This window comes from Spea bombifrons, chromosome 2 (genome assembly GCF_027358695.1).
Source record: "Spea bombifrons isolate aSpeBom1 chromosome 2, aSpeBom1.2.pri, whole genome shotgun sequence".
Classification (NCBI taxonomy): Eukaryota; Metazoa; Chordata; class Amphibia; order Anura; family Pelobatidae; genus Spea; species Spea bombifrons.
Window position 1 is genome coordinate 107338329 of NC_071088.1, and position 19150 is coordinate 107357478.

The window sequence follows — 19150 nt, forward strand, 5'->3', positions numbered from 1 at the left end:
AGTAGACCACATCTACTGCCACTCCTAGATCTAAAATTTTAATAACTTCTTCATAGAATGCTATTAAATTGGTTTGACAAGACCAACTTTCACAAAACCTTGCTGACTGCTACCAATTATATTCTGATTCAATTCTTGAGTGTATGCATGTAGCTACCCTTCAAATAGTTTCCCCACTACAAATGTCAAGCTCACTGGCCCGTAGTAGCAATTTTTCATCTCCCTTTTTAAGTATGGGCACCACATCTGCCTTGCAGCAGTCTATTGGTACTATACCTGAACTGAAAACAATCCCTAAACAGCAAGAAAAAAAGAAAATGGTGCTTGACTTTAGTCTAGGCAAGGAGGGCCTGCATATCCCTCTCAGAGGAAGATTTGAGGCCTGAGTGACAGAGAGAACGGTTAACCACAAGCCTGTCTCTTGCTGGTCAATGTCTACCAAGTGAAGCATGCAGTGATATACCTTGCAAGGGATACAAAGGTGTTCCTGACATCTCTACAATGCTGACAGCCCACTTTGTATGCAACAAGGACTCAAGAAAGGTAGTGAAAGACTCTGGAAACTGCATGTCTCGCTTCTTCCGACTGCCCCAGTGGAGGCAACTCAAGTGGGAAAAGTGGGACACCGCCATCCCTTATTGGACTATGCTCTGGTTCTACTTAGACATGGGTAACATTGTAAGGAACCCAACTGCTGGGAGTTAAACCAGATCTGTGGTCACCACGTGTTACTCATCACAGCCAAGGACACTTTTGAGAGCATCTCAGAGCACCCTAGCGTCCTACCACTGTACTTTACAGCCTTTTTCCAGGAACGAACACAGAGCGCACCTCTGCTGTGTAAAGGATGGCTTATGTTTTGCCAGGAACCGCCTGGTGGCTGGTGAGAAGGGAGCAGGTCACATTTGATCTTTTTTTTTTTCTGTAAGTTGTGTCTGGACCATTACTTCTCTAATATATAGTGCATACATTAAAATATGTTGAGTTTAGAAATGTATATCTTTTTGCTCACATGGTTTAATTATTTTTTAAGAAACCAATTAAAAATACAAAACCAAGTTCAACGATGTTTAGATTTTCTTTAAATACAAATTCCATCTCTATCAATACATATAGCATTTGAATTCTACACATTTTTGAGTGTATAAAAATTGATTTTTTTGAAATCTGTTTAGAGAAATAGAAATTAATTGTAATAAGCACATTTTTTGCAATTTTCATGGCGTACATAATATACATTATTTACAAGTAAAAAAGAAAAATCCTCGTACAATACCAGTACATTACTTTCACAAGGCATATTTTAATGCATAGTTTAAACCAAGGCACATTAGTTATTGCTAAAGATCTAGAGAGGTTGATTGCTATTTTATATATAAATCCAGAATTAGGAATGAAAGGGGTAAAAAAATACAAAAATGCCTTTAGAACAGTGCAGAAACCAAAAAAAAAAATTGTATTTGGTTTAAAGATATTTTTTGCTTTCATTTGATACTTTTAAGCGATAAGCTATTTTGTTGTAGCCATGTTGCTGTAACGGATAATTAATCTCTCCATCTTAAAAGCATAGTTGGGTTGGTGTAAATTATTTACAAGAAAACAAAATAGGATGTACAAAAATAACTGCTTAGATGAATAGGTTAAAAGATCACAGACTTGTAGAAAAATATTTCCATCAGAAACAGAAAAAATGATATCTTCATAGCAGAAAGGGCATGTTCCTTCACGGTAAGGGGAATCTGAGACACAATGGTACACAAACTGGAATTCAGACTTGTTCCTGATTGTAATTCCATAAACAAGATACAAAAACAACTTAAAATCAAAACTCACTGAGATTTAATTAAACTTTTTACTGCCAGAATATAAGGGGGAGTGGAAAATAAAAATAGATTTCTTAGAATTTTTTTAAATTACATTATTCAGGAAGAGCCCATCACATTTGAGAGAAAAAATAAAAATTAAATATTCATGTTTGGTTAATTTGAGTCAAATGCCCACTGTTCATTTTCCTGTTTTATTTCCAGCTGTGAGGGAAATCCATTGGGACTGGCTACCACCAACACACATGACTGGAAGTTCTGCTCTGCGTGGTCGGCAGTTTCTGATGCGCTCTCTGCTCCTCCAGGGTTTGAAGATGCAGGAACAAGTGTCTGTCTAGACTCCGGTGACTTGATAACAGATGTAATAACAGTGTTTGCTGGTTGCGTGACAAGTGTCGATGTGTTGGGCGAGAAGGTCATTACTGGAGAGCTCACACTGAAGGTGGGCGATGAAGGCATACTAACTGTTCCATTGCAAAGGCTCTGACCATTGCTGTTGAAAACCTGCTGAACCTGGTTTGAGCTCAGGACAATGGGGGGTGGTGGTGATCCTGATTTTGAAGGCTGCAGCACCATGTTCTCTTTGAGCACTGTCATGGGCTGGGTTGAAGGAATGGCTTGAAGTATAAATTTCTGTGACCCTGCCCCTGTTGCTGGGTCTGTGCTTGTTATGACTGTGGTGAGGGGCACGGTTTGGAGTGTCACAGTGTGAAGCTGCTGGTTCCCAGGTGAAACCACTACGGGCACTTGTCCTGGAGGTTGAATAGTCCTGCAAAGATATAGGATAGAGAGATGACAAATTACATTCAGATTAAAGTGTTCTGATAATTTTCTGATCCACTGGGCTAAATCCATGATCCATTGGGATCCCTCTATAAATTCCCTTTCATAAAGGTCTTTTTGAGCAGCTACATGCAAGGTCACACCCACGCAGGGCGAGGTCACACCCACGCAGGGCGAGGTCACACCCACGCAGGGCGAGGTCACACCCACGCAGGGCGAGGTCACACCCACGCAGGGCAAGGTCACACCCACGCAGGGCGAGGTCACACCCACGCAGGGCGAGGTCACACCCACGCAGGGCGAGGTCACACCTCATTCAGAGGTAACCTGCCACCATACAGTTCAGATCTTGCGATTCAGCATTGCTGCGTCTCATGAGAATTCAATCAAGATGTGAACGCAACCTTAAGGAATTTACACGAAATGGCACTATGCCAGGTCTAAAGGATCAGCTCTTAAAGCATTTGCCTGAGTTGATTTATCATCACAACATATACCTTCAGTATAAGCCCTGTGTAGTTAAGAAGCAAATGTAAACCAAGCGACAGACATGTTTGAATTTATGTATCCTGAAATCAAAGTAACACTAAAGCAAAAAGGAAGCAAGGATTTCATTTAAGACATTCACATTATGGTTATCACAGATTACATCATTCTCATATGAAAGCATACCCCTTCAATGTTGATATCGGTTTATTTTAGCTCAGGGAGTACTGCTTTGCAAAGCATAGTTACTGGATATATATATAGATATATAGATATACACATATACATACATACATACATACATACATACACGCTGTAACAAAAGCGGAGTGAATATTTGTTCTTATTGGTGTTTCCTAGGAAATGCGACTATTTTGCCCTTCACAGACAGTCGTGCAATGTAAATATAACATAACGGGGGTGGGGAGCGTTTTTCAGATATGGGAGAACGTTTTTAACCGGGTCTAATTCAGATTCAGTCGTTACAAATACATGGTTACTTATTAGTAACATCTTCCATGGGCCATTGCAAACAGTGTAGGGAAACACATGGATATATTCATTTGCTTTGAGTACTGTGGTATTTCTAGAGGAAACAACCATCATATACATTTTATGTAATTTTTAACTCTAAAATATGGAAGACCCCGTCTCCTTCCAATAGATAATATTTCTGTGAAGCATCATGCTGTGGGAATAAACCACATCCCTTGCTAATCCTAGCACCCTAGCCTGTGGCATGCACCAACCCAGCCACTACTTCATGAATAATGTCAGCAGATGCAGTGTGACGCTATGGAATAATCGAAATGGAATATCATTTTGTTGCATAAAATTAAATTACTGTAATATCATACCTTATGGTCTGTGCATGAGGCAGAGTGTCATTCTGAATGGTACACGTCAAAGCTTGCTCAGGAACAGTCTGCCCAGACTGCATTACATGCAACGTCCGGAAAAGCTGAGTGGGGAAAGGTTGAGGTGACTCAGCAGTCTGCACTGTCCTCAATAACTCTGATGGCAACAAGGACACTTGTTGCTGCGGAGGCTCCACCGGTTCCTTTGTTTTCGAGGGTCTTGAAGCTCCATTTTTTAGAACAGTGGTTGAGCTACCTCTTGTCCCAGTGTTTGAAGGCCCTTTGGATGCTTTTGTTTGGTTCCGGCTGGGAGTTGAAGCTGAAGAGTGCAAGGATGGATCAGAAGACAGGTTTCCGGAGTATCCTGTGCTGGAACTTGTGTCATCTTCATCGATAAACACGAGATCCTTTGGCATTTCTTTGAACTGATAGACAAGGCGCTGACCTTCTACTTTAGCAAGTATTCCTCTTTGGTAGTAGTACCTACAACAAAAACAGAATTACTTAACTAGGAATTGCCAATACCCAAACTCTACATACCACTGAACATACAATTAAAAAGCCAGCCCTACTTCAAGGTGTATGACAAGACAAAATTGACAAACCAATACATTGGGTGGAGTGAGCCCTGCTCGCTTACAATCTTGAGGGAATAGGGTGACAAACAAAGGGAAGTTATAGCAAATAAGATGGTGTGGCTTCTCTAAAGAAGTGGGTTTTGAGATGTGTCTTGTTGGGAGGGTGAAAGCTGAAGGTTTGGTGGAAGTAGGTCCTAGAGATATGGAGCAGCACGAGTGAAATCTTGTAGACGGGGAAAAGGAAGAGGTGGTAAGTGAGGGAAAGGGAAAAGTAGGGGAGTATTTGTTTATGAGGGCAGAAATGTATGGAGGAGCAGTGTCATGGAGGGCCTTATATGTTAGTACCAGGATTTTAAATTTAATGCTAAAGGTAATAGGGACTCAGTAGAGGATTTCACAGAGTGGGGAAGCAGTGTGCAAAGATGATAAGCCTAGCAAAAGAATTTAGGATAGACTGTAGAGGAGAGAGAGTCGAGACAGTAGAATAGTAACCAGAAGAGTGTTGCAGTAGTCAAGATGGTAAATAAGTGAATGAACCAGAGTTTTTGTGGATTCTTGGGTGAGGAACGGGCGGATGCGAGAGATGTTTTTTAGGTGCAAGCGGCAGGATCTGGCGAGGGACTGAATGTGAGGGATGAAGGAGAGTCAAGGATGACCCAAGGCATCAGGCCTGGTTAGTAGGAGAGATAGTCGTGTTGTTAATGGTGACAGAAAATTCAGGTAGTGGGGTGGAGATGGAAGGAGGGAAGATAGTGAGTTCAGTTTTAGCAAGATGATATTGGGAACTGACATGCTGAACTCTCCTGCAGACTCCTGACTTAGTGAATACACCCCTTAATTGCCACAGTCTAAATATAAAAATGGAGCTTAATCAATTCATCAGTTCTTCAGCATTAGGGCTGTGTTTTTTGCAGGTTTGCAATCAATCTACTGTATTTCTGTATTTTCTTGTGCATTTTCCTAAGCAATGAGCACACTATAACTTGAATACTCCACTGCCAAAGATAAGCGACTGAAATTTAGTGCTGCATAAACGTTAATTGTAATTATTTAACAATGACCATAAAAGGCTAACCGAACACACACACAACATAATGAAGGTATATTTACTGAGGATGAATACCTGAGTGCTCTCCCCATGGTCTCATAGTTCATGTCTGGCTTGTTCTTATGCTTCCCCCACAGTTTAGAGACGGCTTTGGAATCTACTAGCTTGAAGATGCCCTTTTCTCTTTGTGTCCATTTGATGTACTTTGGACATGTAGCTTTATCCTGAAGCAAAGCCAGCAGGAACTCCCACAGGTAAATAGTATTCCCTGAGGAAACAAACAAAAAATTACTTGCATCTTATATAATTCCTTACTGCGTAAAGCGTGATGCAGAAAACCAAGGGCCAGTAATGCTTGGTACCACATAGAAACAGAAGGCATATAAGAAACATTCAAGCCATCTTTTATGCCCTCTATTATTGCTGTAAAGACAGAAAACGTTAACAGCAGCGGAATATCTTGGATGGGGGCCGCCCCGAGACACTCCACCACCACTTAACTGTCAGGATAGGATGTCTTATCCAGCCATGATGCTCCCCAGTTACGTTACAGAGATCCTGCCGCCCAGCCTAGAATTGATGCCGTAGGCCATAATACCCAATGCTTAACCAGTCCTTGGTCTTGTGTTACATTCAGGATTACCTTAGGTATAACGATGCATGTTCCAATTTCCTTTAATGTATCAACCTCTACAACTATGGCAGAAGGTAGTTCCACTTTTATCAACAACATTTTAGGCAATTATTTTAATTATGACACTAACAAATGTGGAATTTTCTACATAGGTGATGTGTTCTATGCATCCCAACTAGTAAGGCAAAACCATAACTGCATAACTTTTCAGAGCACAACTGTACAAAGGACTAACCAAGAACATTACTTACCTTTCCCATCTTTGTTTTTCCTCTTCACAGATATATTTGGTGTGGTGGTAGGCGATTCTGGTCTAGGTGTTTTTGGTTTTCTCCCTAAAATAAAACATGAACATTTTAAGGTGAAGCCTAAGATACAAACAATTTTAAGAGTTTTAAGAGATTAACGACCACTAAACATCATTTTCCGTTTAACCCAGGGGGGCTATACTAGGTCTAGTCAGTGAACAAACTTGGAAATTTTCATGTTAACTTCTTAGAGGCATAACTTGAGTATTCTCTGAGGAGGCTCGTCAGTTAATAATATCAATCATTCTGCAAATTTACTATTCAGGATTAAAGCATACTTTTGATTTATTTGACAGTCATGGGTTTTACTAAATAAAGAAAGCATTGATCAGATTTACATCCATGTTGTGTGCTTCAGATTGGTTTGCTGTAGCATTATCAGCTCATAGCAAGGAGTCAACGCTTGGAAATGTAGCTGCAGTGGCCTCATCCCAAGCGGACTCTTCATCAGTGGACAGATAAGCGTTACACTGGACTATCCAGACATCCAACTGCTCACCTGCAATATATATTCATCTCAATCATCTCCCTCTCTTACAGGTAGGACTATCCCATTGCATCTGATCCACCCTGAATCCCTCATCTCATACTGTAACCCCTTGTGAGGCAGCCCCATAAATTCTTAGGTTTCACTTGGAAACAAGCTTGCTTGGAAATGTAGCTGCTGTGGCTTCATCCCCAGTGGACAGAAAAGAGTTACATTGGAGGGAACTTTAACACCATCTCCCTGTGCACTCAGCAGATAACTCACCTAATCTCTTGCCCCAATCACCCTAATCCTTACTATGAACCCTTAAACGTCTTTACTTTTCTTCCGCCCAACATTTAAACATATTTCATCTCCCTTTCCCTTGAGAGCCCCTCCACAGAGCACATCTATCCTTCCCTTCTGTCATCACCCTACCTTAGCTCAGCCATTCTCTCCTTTTCTCATACCCTCCCCACGAGTAACCACTCTCAGGTGAAGGCATTCCATCCCCACAAATCACAATGCTCTCTGAAACCTCACTTTTTTCAAGAAGTGTACAACCTTTCCTCCTAACACACTCAGTCATCATCCTAATCAGACTATCTAAATGATCAAAATCCCCTACAGAGCATCCAGACCCTATCAGCTCATCCCCATCCAAGCCGTCGTCTCCTACTGTTTCACTTCCCCCTCAACTACTGACTAGATCATAAACTGGCAAGATCAGGGCCTCCTCTTTTGTACCGGCTAGTTATTGTGTGTGATTTTAAATTACGCTGATTGTAACAGCGCTATGAAATCTGCTGGTGCTATATAATGTAATTTAACGCTAGACTGTGTGACACCGAGAAAATAGCCACTCTTTAAAGTTCACAGGTTTATACCTTTTTTCTTCTTGGGTTGCTCGTTCAGCTGAGATTCGGTGGGCTCTTCATACACATTCTGGTGAAATTCCATCACCTCTGGTATTCCATCAACAGTGACGGATACATGTGTAACCGGGGTAAGAATCAGATCATCTTCACACGTGCTGAAAATGTTTGCTAAAACAGGGAAATAAAATAGTGTTAATGCAAATAAATAGGGTCATTTACTCAGACCGGCTGTCACATTTGAAAAGAGGGATTTGTCAAACATAAACCAAAAGGTTTCATAATAGACACATTGACACTACCGGGCCAGCGTGTCAGAATCTATGCCACATGTTTCCCAGCGTTACAGCCGGGATGGCGCTCATTATCGAATCCATGGACCAATCCGTAATCACAGACACAGATAAGATTGTGTCTTTTTGTCTAAAGATAAGCTCGGATCAACATCCCTTCTACACCCAGAGAAGTCTTTTTCCATGATCAAGACTATAGGGAGATGCCATCACATATAGGATACTTGGCTGGCCCCCTGGATCACCTGGCCACCCACCTATCTCTTAGAGTGTGTGTGTGTGTGTGTATATATATATATATTGAAAAGAACAGCATTTGTGAGGAACACTGACATAAGTACAGTTCAGAAAACAGCGAGGTGGCCATTAGCGGGGTTTTCTAAAGCCAATGTTGATCACAGGGATGCAAATGTATCCCCAAACACAAGACTGTGTATGATTGCACAACAATTCAGGCCCCAATGTGAACAAGAAAACACTGATGTATATTAACAGACCAACACCGTGATGTGGTGCCTGAAGAATAAAAAAGAACTACTTCCAAAGAGAGATCCAGCCTCACAGATATCAAACATCCTAAACTCACCTAATCGCTTCTCGTCCAGCAAAGGGTTGGGAGAGTCCATATTCAGTAGTGCCTCAGCGGCTTCAATCGTTTCCATTGTTTCATCTTCATTTTGACACGATGCTTCAACTGAAAGATATAACGGACACATATTTACGTATCATTCAAGGATCCCTCTTTCAGACTCTAAACCTGTTTCCTGCGCTGATGAGAGCTGGCGTCCTCGGACAAAATATTCAGCAATGGCATTTATGGCTGCTTAAAATGCAATAAAAGGGTGTAAAAATTAGCTTGTGTGTAGAATCCTTCCTGGAGCCGAATTATCATATATTATAGTATTTCTTGCCACTGTTTTTAGGGTGCATTCTACGTCACTCTGTGATAGGGATGATAGGGATGACAGGGATGCTACAAGTGTAGGAACCAACATTTACCAATAGAGGGCACTATCGGCTCAAATTTGACATTTGGCTAAAAGTGTTCTTTGTACAGGAAATATTTATATGTAAACACAGATGAGCGTGGGATCACAGACTGGATTTAAACATTTTTACCACAATAGCTAAATGACAGACGCCTGGTGTATTCTACATCACTCTACACAAATTACACATGTGTTTAAAACCCATACACTGCCAAAGGGTAATTCTTTTCTTAAGCATTTAGGAACAGTTACGGAGAGCTGCGGATATTGATAGGCCATAGAATAAAGATTATCTTGTGTTACATCATCATCAATGAATATACATTAACCGATACCATTATAAGATACCAGTACAGCCCTAAAACAAATACAAAATAAGCGACTTATAGGAACAGTCATTTTTTTGCAGTAACTATTGCTTTAAAGATCATCTATTACATCTTCCATGTTCCCTCAATGTCTAGTGCTTTAAACCTGTTTTAACAAGCTAACGTGCCATCGTGCCAGACAGGTGCTAGCAGGGTTCAACTCCGAACACAGCCGCTAGGGCAGACTGCGCCACAATATAGGCAACAGCCAATGGAAAAGTAAACACTGTTAAAAACAATGTCAGGTTCCGTATGGCTTGCTTCCCGGATCCCAGAGAAGAAGAATACCTTTTAAAACAGCTTACCTGTGAGAGTTAGGTCATCATCTTCTATGATTTGCTCTTCAGCAACATCCAAGGAGTTTTCCGCAATCATGTCACTTGGCTCGTTGACGCATGTTAAACCCGAGTAACCGTGCAGAAGATCTGCGTTTGGAATGTGCTCCACGATGACAGCGGGGAATATAGAGGGGTCTCCGAGCTGCACACACAGAACAATAGATGTGTTTGTTCACCAATTACAGTTTTGGAAATAATCAGAACAGTACGGTCTCAGCAGACTATTCCTGCACTCATGATATCCAAGCAGAAACACAAAAGAAGCATCAAAAGTGTACGATTATGTCCGTTCAGAAAAACATCACACTCATGCAAGACCTGGCTCAACATTCTCAATCTCCAGATGCTGCCACAGAATGATGGGAAATGTTGTCTAGCAGCTGGAGACATACACAGTGGCTCCGTTGTTAAATGTTACTACATTTACTGCACTCTGGGCCTATAAGGAGTATTAGTATAGATACCTAGAAACTACCCCTGAAGCAGTGGGTCCTTTTCCAGATTATTCCTATTTTTGACTCATGAGAATGAGAGTAACACAAAACACTGCACACCACTATTTTCACAAGGCGTCATGGTGTGGTGTCACACACACTGAGCGGCTGGCTGACAATCCGCATGTTTACACGCGTGTGGCCAGCTGGACCCTCAGTGAAGCCAGAAATTCAATATCTCCAGGTTTCGCTTTCCTTTAGCCCAGATCTGCTGAATTATAAAAGCCATATTGTAATATTCCTATATTGGTGAATATGTCAGCAGGACACATTACATATTATTACACTTCAGCCATCCAGCGACCCATCGCATAACACCATCCTGATATAGAAAGTTCTTAATGAGCGGACTGTGTATAATTTGCAGGTACTTATAACGAGTAAGCTCCAGTATGGGCACAAAACGCGGTAATCTCTATTCGACCTGTATCTTCATCAGTAGTTTGTTCCTGTAACTTTATTACATACTTGAAGCAAAGTGAGTGCAGAGTTCTTCACAAATTTACTTAACTTTGGTTGGTGCTAACTTGGAGGCACCCTTGAACTCCCAGCACCCTGCTGGATTTATGCAGACTACAGGATCAAATTTGCCCCGACCAGAACGTAAATCAGATCTATCTCATATTTACGAAAGTTGCTAAACAAGCAGCTAAATACGCATTTAAAACGCCTGCCCGAGGAAGGTTTGCAGCGGGACTGAAATGCGTTGCATCTAGGGCCATTATCCGTTTTTTCCAGAAGTAAGCTTATTTGGTTATTCCTTTTTTATGTATATGCAACATATTGCCACATGAATGTGTCACTTCCTGCCATTTTTCTGCCAATAAATCTGAAATATTTAACGGTTGTTTTTAGTTCATTTGTCTGGGATATTACAAAATATACACATGGAGTATGTATGTGTGTGTAATATAAATATATACATACACACGTATTTATACACACGATGTCAAAAAAATCAGGAGTATTGCAGAGTATGCAGCGATACCTTTTTTTATTGGACTAACATAATATTTAAAAGACAAGCTTTCGAGAGTTATCCTCTCTTCAAATAAAGGTATCACCGCATACTCTGCAATACTCTGATTTTTTTTACATAGTGTCTACTGGACTAATACGACTTAACCCATTTACATTACACACACACACTCCAAGTTTCAGGTATTATTATTTCTTTAAAATCTGAGAGCTGTCCACTTTTTCATAGATACCGATACCTGGGATGCCCTGTAAATCAGAATATGAAGGAATAAACTTCAGTACACGTGATATAGGAATCTGTCCACTTACCCTTAGAGTGGGATTAAACCCCTTAGTTACCATGTAAGATCATGGAAGCACAACAATAGAAAACAGAACAGAAAGCTGAATTTATGAATCTCAGCTTGGAAAAGACAATATAGTGCTTACTCTGCAAAGTATCTCCTATGCCGGGATGTTAGAACACAGAACCAGCCCATAAACAGGAAAAGGGATAGTACATTTTTATTGTTTATAAAATCAGATTTCAGGGAGATGTAGATTTTATTTCTTTTTGCAAGAACTGTACAGTTCAGCAGAAGCCTGGGAGCCAGCGTTTGTGCACATACGATGCAGTTTACTGATCATCAAGGGACTTCCTTTTAGCCCGTTTGATGTTTGCCAAAAATGCAAACTTTGGAAACGATTTATGACAGCTTTGCAGACATCATCAGAAATCTAAACACAGACCAATAAAGTAAAAAAATAAAAATAAAAACTACAAACAAATTCACCCTGTAATCAGTCACATATTAAAGCCAACATGTACTTTCCATTCACGTTAAGGCATATGTTGTTTCAACTGCTTCATAATCTGAATTCTATAACCCTACATTCATAATAATAACATGACCAATAAGAAGTGCTTTGAGTTCTCTGTAGTCCATTCAAACTTTAAAAAGCTGAAAACCTCCGAAACAGTTAGAAAAGACTGGTTACGGGAGACTGATCATGGAAACCCTGGTTACTTAATGGCAGAGTTCTTTATTCAAAGTTCTAGGGGTGACCTAAAGGATTAATATCAGCAATAAACACATCTTCACAAGTCGTCAGAAGGCAGGTTACGGAGTACACCGTGTGCGGAGCAGCTCACTGTGCTCAGCGTTTGACTTGTGAATATGCAGGCCCATTACATATTACTGTGGAATCAGCTGGAGCTTCATGAATATGTTATGATGCACGCACATTTGGAAGTAATTGTATGTTTTTCTCCCCGCCAACAGGGAGAGTTTAAAGAAGGCCCATTACTTAAATGGCCAGATCTGGGAAGTATGAGATCAGCTTGTAAATCATCCTCTAGAAAGGAGTGTCTCTCTTAACTATGAGTAAGGAGTTCAGGAATGAGGTCAACTTTTACCACTCTATGCATGCTAAGGAAAAAAAAAAAAACACACACATTATATATAATATACACACACACACACACATACACACACAGTCTGATATACTCGTGTATTAGTCTGATCACAATTGTTGCTTTGGTCAACACTTTTAAATAACTTTTAATTAGAACACCACTTTCTATAGCAGAGGACAATGGAGCTGCTGATGGTTGGCTGAGGATCAAGGGCGTTTTAGTTGACCAACAGCTTAAGAGTCACATTCTGGCTATGATTGCCCTACAGGGGTCAGATAATTTGATTTATTAGCTAAGCATTAAGTATAATATTCTGCAAATGAACGCTAATAACTTCCTGCAACACATTATGAAAGCCTCAAAAAACGGGGTAAGATTTCTTTACACATATTTAGCAATGTATGTTAAATTAAATATGTATTGTATAAGAGAGCTTAAGAACACTCTTCAACTTTGAAAATGTGTCTACTCCATTATATAAAGTCCTTGCTTTTTGCAGACGAGTCTCTTGGCCCTTCCATGATTGGAGATGCCAGCCTGTACGGCAGATTATTTTGCTAGACAGGGTAGAGATGGGTTCAAGCCTAAAGCAAGCTGCTAGTGAGGGATGTATTGCAGGAGCGTTTAAGTGTCCTATTCCCTGCGCGCTGGGAAAAGTCTGGCCGATTGAGGTAGGTTTAAAAAAATCCCAGAACCGTCTAAATTTTTTACATGGAAATACCAGTGCTGTGCATTTGGTCTGCACGTGTAGATGCGACAAAAGAGACTGTATAGGAAAAACAACATTAACTGAATGTCTGTGCATTCAGCAAAGGGGTGAAGACAGAGCAATTTATGGGTGAAATGCTCTCAGATGTCATAAAGCTACCCACATATTGTGAACAAAGTGCAAGGGTCACACATGAAGACAGAGCCACGCGGGACATCATACTCCAATGTATCTTGGCATGGGACCCTGGAAAGTTGGTAAGTACGGTGGCCCAACAGCTGGAGAACCTCAGCTGCTCAGCTCTTGGCTAAACATTCTCTGGACATTTTTGACTAGGTTCCCAAAGCTTGAAATTGCAAGTTCACACAGAGATTCTGGCTTTACTGGAAAGAGACCAACAAGAAGTAGCATTAGAGGGGTTTCCATTTGTTGCTTTGTAATAAAAACACAGTAAGAAAAAAAAAATGCATATACCACCACAGCTCTGACAAAGAAGGTGGCTGTATTAGTGTGTGTTTGGTTTGGATTGCTTATCACTGGGGCAATCTTTTGTGTTAAAAAAAAAAAAACAAAACAAAACAAAACACAACATTCGATGGATGAAACTGCTAGAGAAAAAAACAGTAACCTTATTGTACCTTAGTGGTGGAGACTAGCGTGCAAGTGAACCCTACAGCGGTGACACAGACGGATCACATGACAGAGAGAAACATAGGCTGGAACTGGAGCTCTCTAATGCAGGGTGCATGGAAGGGGAGTCAGGATCTTGTCTGGGTGTGTCGGGACATACAGATTACACAGTGCCCCAGGTCGCAGGGCAGATCACAGACTCACTTTATCTTTCAGTTCTGCAAATAACACTGTGAACGGTCTTCACAAGTCTACCTTCTCTCTGTTTCCAGTGGTAGACCAGATTTCAACAAGACAACTTAAAAAAAAGAAAAAATAACCCCGGCAGCTACACAGCAATGACTGTCACTGCTATAATAAAACAGCTTGCCTAAGGTGTATAAAGACATGGATATCGCAGAAGGCCACAATTCGCAACAGTTACCAGGCAGTAATGTTGCCGTCACCACACAGTGGGGGGGAGGGGGTATGAATCAAGAATTTGCCCTCAAGCCAGTTAGGAGGAGAACAAAACGAAACAGTAGTGCACAAAAATATATTTTTCTACAAGAATCTGTTCTAAGTTGAACCAAGTAAATTATCGTGATTAGGTCTGTATCTGTATTCTGACAGCATCCGACACCCAGCCCTGCTGCTCGGGTTTGTCCCAAAGATGAAGTGAACTTGCTCTAGTTTCAGAACTGGATTCACCGATTTACATAATGGAGGGATCAGCGGAGTACAATATGTTTCTAATACGTATTCATCTTGCTGTAGACCTGGATTATAAAGATAGCTGTCATCTATTTACCAGAAGTCCATTAACATACCAGCTGGATAAAGTCACTCCACCCGATTGCTCTGAGCAACTCTCAGGACAAATGCAGACTAGGTCACCAGAGCCTCACCTGAACCAAGTACCACACACAAAGGGAAAGGAGACGCGTGAACATACAACATGTTGCCCCTAACACAATCATACCCCCATGGGTATGGTTGCAGGGGATTTTACTGTGGCTATTGGAAATCATGAGTTATGTACAACTACAAATCGAGTGAGAGGAGTATGCTTATAATGAAGCTTGATACATTTTTTGAAACTTTCAAGGACGATAATGTGTTACGAAATGCCACAGTAAACAGAAACACATAAATTACTGGGATAGAGACAAATATGTCGTATACATATATTGTGTCATACATGAATTGCATGTCACTTTGTAACATTTACTTACACTGATCAGCCATAACATTATGACCAGTGGGTTGGATATATTAGGCAGCAAGCGAACATTGCGACCTCAAAGTGGATGTGTTAAAAGCAGGAGAAGGACTTTGACAAGGGCCAACTTGTGACGACTGGGTCAGAGCATCGCCAAAACTGCAGCTCTTCTGGGATGTTCTCGGTCTGCAGTGGTCAGAATCAAAAGTGGTACAAGGAAGGAAAAGCGATGAACCGGCGACAGGGTCATAGGATGCCAAGGCCCATTGATGCACATGGGGGGCGGAAGCTGTCCCGTGTGATCAAATCCAACAGACGAGCTACTGTAGCTCAAATTGCTGAAAAAGTTAATGCTGGTTCTGAACATACAGTGCATCGCAGTATATGGAGCTGTGTAGCCACGGACCAGTCACGGCGCTCATGCCGCCCCCTGTCCACTGCCAAAGGTGCTTCCAATGAGCATAAGAACTGGACCACGGAGCAATGGAAGAAGGTGGCCTGGTCTGATGTGGATGGCTGGGTGCATCACTTACCTGGAGAACACATGGCACCAGAATGCATCCATGGAGGCCCCATCTCGCAATTTACAGGAATGAAAGGATCTGATGCTAATGTCTTGGTGCAGATACCACAGCACACCTTCAGAGGTCTAGAGGAGTCCATGCCTCGACGGGTCAGGGCTGCTTTGGTGGCAAAAGGGGGACCAACACAATAGTAGGCAGGTGGTCATAATGTTATGGCTGATCAGTACATATTTGGCCATACTGTCATATAAGGTGCTCTCTAAAACAATAGGGTTTTATGATTACATTAAACACATATCGCCTGTCACAATATTTGCATAGGGTCCAATGACTGGCTGGGGGCTCCATTAGAATGGAAGAATACCCTCCTAGCAGAATCTTAGCATTCAAAGTTCTTGAACCAGCACATTTTAAAGTTAGTACCTATGATTATTGATCATTGATCATTGATGATTATTAGGACTTTTAGGGCTGTAGAATAATGTGACCTATGCATACCCATCAAACTTTCTGAGCTCCTAAAATAGAGCGGCACTGGGGAGAGAAGGGGGCTTGGGTCCCAAAGCATATGTGAAAGAGGTCTTTAGTCGTCTTGGATTGCAAGGAGGGGTCGGAGACTGGGAGGCAGTTCTTGTAGAGGCTGTATGCTTGTGCTTTGCAACATGTATGCTTAGAGCAGCTGCAGCATATTTTCTGGTACTAAAACTGTGTACAAAACATTTCTGGAGGCTGTTTATAAACTATAAAGAGAAAGACGAAACAAACCCTAAAAGCATACAAAATATAATGCCCTTAGTACACAATCCTGCTGATACAGAGTGCAAATAGACTGTAATTACCCAAGTCATCTGTAATCACTTATCCCACAGCACACCGCCTATGGGTACAGGCACAAACACATTGTAGATTGTTGGGGTTTTGTTTCTCTTTCACTCTTTTCGCTCATCCCATAGTTGTCTCTTCAATTTTAATGGATATCAAAATCAATGAACAGTTGCAATTCACAGCGTGATCTACACTGATGACTGAAGAGCGCGACAACTAGGAGATGGTTTGATCAGTTTTAAAATTGTCAACAGACTCTACCAAATGAAATTTAAGGATTGTATTGTGGCCAATTTTTGAAACACTGCTGTAAATATATCTAGGGGACATTATCCATCGTTTTATTGGGAAAATAGTGTTAAACTTAAAACCTTGCCGTTTGATGTGTACAAGTTGCCATCCTGTGCTTTTATGGCCCTTCATTGTTCTGTTTTATTTCTACCATATTTGTGTTTTTTATTATTACCTTATTGGCCTGATTATAGGCCGCACTATTCCCCCCTAAATTAATTTGGGTGTGCGGCCTATAATCGGGGTGTAGCACAGGGATGTGCAATTAGTAAGGGTTAGGGTTAGCCAGGAAGGGTTTTTTTGTTCCATTAAGCCCTGCTGCAGACTGGGTTAGGATCCAGATCGCCTGCAGCGCTGCAGGAGACCTGGATCCTCCTCTCCGGCAGCCGTCTGCACGATGCATGCAGTCAACATCTGCTGCTGCTGGCGATTCCGCCGGGGCTTCTTTGAAGCGGCGCCGGCGTGACATGACCTTCCGGTGCTCCACCATAGAAGCCCAGGCGGAAGTGCCAGCAGCAGCAGAGGTTGGTTGTGCGCATCGCTCAATATCAGGAAACTCCCAGGTATAAAGAAACTCTTGTACGGTTCTATTGGAAACACCTTTAAAGCACATGCAGTACCTCAAGACATCACACCCTGGCACACTGCTTCTTGAGGCGAAAGGCACAGGTACCGCATGCTATAGAGGTGGCGCAGTCTTGGACAGACCTCCATAACGTAAATGTGATGGTCACAACAGAGATTTTAGATCTCCTCACCTAGTCCAAGTAAGTGGTGCACTGCAAAGCCTAATCACCCTTCCATTGTGCACAGGGGGCAGCCACTCCGCCTCAGACACATTGTGCTAGACCTAGGCAGCCAAGATGAGAATATATCACTTGCTCTCACTTCAGGTGAGCATGCAGAGAAAAGTGGAAGATTTAGGGGTTACATAAAGGTCCCCATTCAATTGTTTTAACAGGGCTATCCCACTAAGCAGTCTTGAAAATTTGTGACCAGTCGCTCTGTCGCAGCTAGATCATTAATACAGGCAATAGCTCTGTATAGATAAATAACAAAAAATTAGCAGATTGCCATGCAAAGTGCCGATATCCACACCTGTGCTGAAGGAGTTAAAAAAATTCACCCTGTCCTCTACACACAAGCAATTTATATCTATATAGCCAAAACCATGCAAAAAAACTCTATGCAAATACCGTAATAGAAGGATTTTCAATAGCCAGCTCCCTGCCATGACCGTCTGGGTGGGGTTTTTACAAGGTGGGACGATTTCAGTATTTTGCATAGAATCACATTCAAACTCTTACAAAACTGACAACAGACAAGCATTGCACTTTAAATATATGCACGGATGTAATGCCTGCCATGGTTGAAACGGTTCATTTTTGTTTATACAGGTTGTGACGGGGGTCAAACAGAGTGTTTAAGGGAAATTCTGTCCAGCATTGCTTACTTTATTTCCTCAATAATGCTACTACTTGCCTTCTTCCAACTAGTACTAGTTTGCATGGTAATGGGAAGTCATTGTCCTTTATTACAATGTTTGTTTGCCAGCTGGCATTGTTACATTGCTAAGTTGCTATGTCTTATGTGAGTTAGTCAAATAAATCATTCTGAGTTTCACAGGCAGTTAATAATTTAAGTGTCTTTAATCGTTCCTCCGCACACGTGGGACTTACCTGGTGTTCGTCCTCCATGACATTGCTGGCAAATTCAAACACCAGTTCATTGGGCTGTACGGCTGTGGCCATCCTAAATCATCACCCTGTTCCTCAGCTCCTCGTGTAAAACAGGAAGAACTGTACTGGGTTCTTGCGGACAAGAAAGCAACCGTATGCAGACCGTGGACAGAACAGGAGGTCCGAAGTCCAGCCCGTGTTGAGAAATGTTCAGATTCACCAGGGGTTTCCTTGTTCACACCAAACAGTGATGGATCTTCTGTATAGGTTTTTTCATAGGACACTCAGGAGCTGGAAAGACAGAGGGGGGAATAAGTAAAGCAAAACTTTTCTTCAGTTTGACAACAATCAAAGACAAACAACGAAACAAGCAGCTGTAGATTTTTGGTAGACTGTATATAGAGGAACCTAGACCAGCAAAAAGGCACAATGGACCTTCTCATTCATCCCACAACCCATCCACTTCACAATAATGAGGACTATTAGACTATATTAGAAGATGGCTGTTATTGGTAGTGTTCCACAAAGTGTCGAAGGTTATTTTTAGATAAGCAGTACAGTAATAAAAACAGCA

The 19150-nt window shown here is 41.5% G+C and overlaps 1 protein-coding gene across 3 annotated transcripts in view; it reads right to left on the reverse strand.

Moving 5' to 3' along the window:
* Positions 1-1283: 1283 nt before the first annotated feature.
* Positions 1284-19150, reverse strand: part of ELF1 (E74 like ETS transcription factor 1) — a 69048-nt gene continuing 51181 nt past the window's right edge. For all 3 annotated transcript variants that reach the window (XM_053455461.1, XM_053455462.1, XM_053455463.1), the window contains 8 exons: positions 18577-18867; positions 9814-9988; positions 8738-8845; positions 7871-8029; positions 6461-6544; positions 5651-5843; positions 3950-4432; positions 1284-2592 (listed from right to left, as the gene is read on the reverse strand). In XM_053455461.1, coding sequence (XP_053311436.1) covers positions 1980-2592; positions 3950-4432; positions 5651-5843; positions 6461-6544; positions 7871-8029; positions 8738-8845; positions 9814-9988; positions 18577-18648 — 1887 coding nt within the window. In that variant the 5' untranslated portion in view covers positions 18649-18867 and the 3' untranslated portion in view covers positions 1284-1979. The remainder of the gene's footprint in view (positions 2593-3949; positions 4433-5650; positions 5844-6460; positions 6545-7870; positions 8030-8737; positions 8846-9813; positions 9989-18576; positions 18868-19150) is intronic.